Source organism: Echinococcus granulosus (assembly GCF_000524195.1).
Source record: "Echinococcus granulosus chromosome Unknown EG_S00006, whole genome shotgun sequence".
Classification (NCBI taxonomy): Eukaryota; Metazoa; Platyhelminthes; class Cestoda; order Cyclophyllidea; family Taeniidae; genus Echinococcus; species Echinococcus granulosus.
This window is the reverse complement of record NW_020170386.1, coordinates 1,976,778-1,978,570: the sequence shown is the minus strand read 5'-3', so window position 1 is coordinate 1,978,570 and position 1,793 is coordinate 1,976,778. Positions and strand designations below refer to the sequence as shown.

Below are 1,793 nucleotides of genomic sequence, written 5' to 3'. Positions count from 1 at the left end.
CAAGTCACTGAAAAAGAAATTTGCAATTTGGAAAGTGGTAACTCTGTTTGCCACTACCCAAAGACGACAAGGGGATGAATTACTGTCACATCGCCTAAGGCAGTGCGAACACTTCCAATTGCAGCCTGATCTCAGAAATCCGCTGAACACTTTTGTATGAAGCTCTTAAGGCTAGTTAGTCCCGTGGCATTGCGCAGGCCTCTGCATTCCGAATCATGGAAGACAACTGACTGTCAAACGCATTTTTTGCTATGCGCAAAACAGAAAATGATGCATCTCGTGCACTTGTCACATTTTGTGTACTCTTGCACTAGTAGCGAGTGCTCTTCTCGGAAATGTGCGTCTTATGGTGGCCACTTCCTTGATTTCCTCATTCGTGTTCGGCTTCTCAGCTGTGGACTTGGAAGGCAGGTTTGTATGCGGCCCTACACGCCAAATGGGGCAACGGATTTTGCTCAACGAATGGAGCTAGCATTTGTGTAGGAGAAGAAGAAGAAGAAGAAGGAGAAGGAGAAGGAGAAGGAGGAGGAGGAGGAGGAGGAGGAGGAGGAGGAGGAGGAAGAGGAGGAGGAGAGAGGAGTTCTCCTCCAAAGTTCTCTGATGGTGCAGACGTAAGCACTGGACTTTTGAACTCTTCGTCTTGCTTCCTCAAAGTGTAGTGCAGCATCATTTGTATTCCACCGACTCGAATTTCTCACCGTGAAATGCCGTTGGTGATAGCATAACCAGGGATCATTGCACCTCAGTATCACCTCAAATGCAATGACTCGAAATAACTGCGCTTTGCAGAAGGAGCAGGAGGTAGTGACATTTAATTGTTTGCTGTGTGCACCGCAAATCTCATGGCAAGTGATGCTATTCTCGTGAGGGTAGTATCACAGCGGTGTCCTGGGTGGAAACCTTACCGCCGTGTAGGAAAGATTGTTCCCAGCAAAAAAGTGGCATCTGTACGCTTTAAGGTGGGTTCCAAATGTTGAAGCTTGGTCCACCAGTTGGAAGACAGACATAGTTTAGGTCAAGGTTGGACAATAAAAGCAGATTTCACCCAACTTGGCACTGGTTAGTGCGAACGTAGCTTTGGTGAACAAGTTATTGGCCAGATGGGGCCGATTAAACGTTCTCCTCTTTACTACCTCAAAGTGCTAATGATGGCTTCGATAAAGTCAGTTGGTGTGCCGAAAAGCTTCCTTGTTGAATGTAGAATGCAAAAGTCTGTGCACAGTTGATGTTGAAACTGCCTTGAAGCATGGCACTTGCAAAATGATTGGTGTGGTTTGTTTTAAATGAACTGCTTTCCACTTGATGTGTGAAGTCTGAGGCGGAAAATAAGGTTCCCATTTACTGGGTCCACTTTTGGAGCGCCTATTGGTAAAGCACGACAACTCAGCAATTCAAACAACTTTACTTATAGCTCAGTCTTCTTCAAAACAAATTTATGTGCAAAAATTGGCCAACAGTAGGCAACAATTCCTCCATATTAATGCGAACAACTTGATGCCGTCTGGTGGTATTTCCGATGTTAATTAATTGCAGATGTTGGAGGAAGTGAGGTGAGAATCAGCACATTGCACTCTTTGTCAACCATAGGATGGAAGAGGTGCCAAGAGATCTTAACACCACCAACGCGAGAGCGAAGAATGACAAGACTTTGTGGTGGTTACTTTGTTGGGTGATTTAACTCCCAGCAAAATGACATTCGAATGGCAGTCGTTTGTAGCATCAATCAGACTCAACAGATAGTTGGAAATTTTCTAGATCACTTCAGCACTGCCTTTCAGAAGGTCGTCCTTTTC

The 1,793-nt window shown here is 45.1% G+C and overlaps 1 protein-coding gene across 1 annotated transcript; it reads right to left on the bottom strand. All coding sequences in view use genetic code 11, as the record gives it.

Annotated features, from left to right (window-relative positions):
- Window positions 1–388: 388 nt before the first annotated feature.
- Window positions 389–670, bottom strand: EGR_01722 (hypothetical protein; the record flags this gene model as incomplete). The annotated part of the gene is made up of 1 exon (XM_024490971.1): window positions 389–670. One exon carries the CDS (start codon window positions 668–670, stop codon window positions 389–391), a length of 282 nt encoding a protein of 93 aa, XP_024354836.1.
- Between the last annotated feature and the right edge of the window lie 1,123 nt (window positions 671–1,793).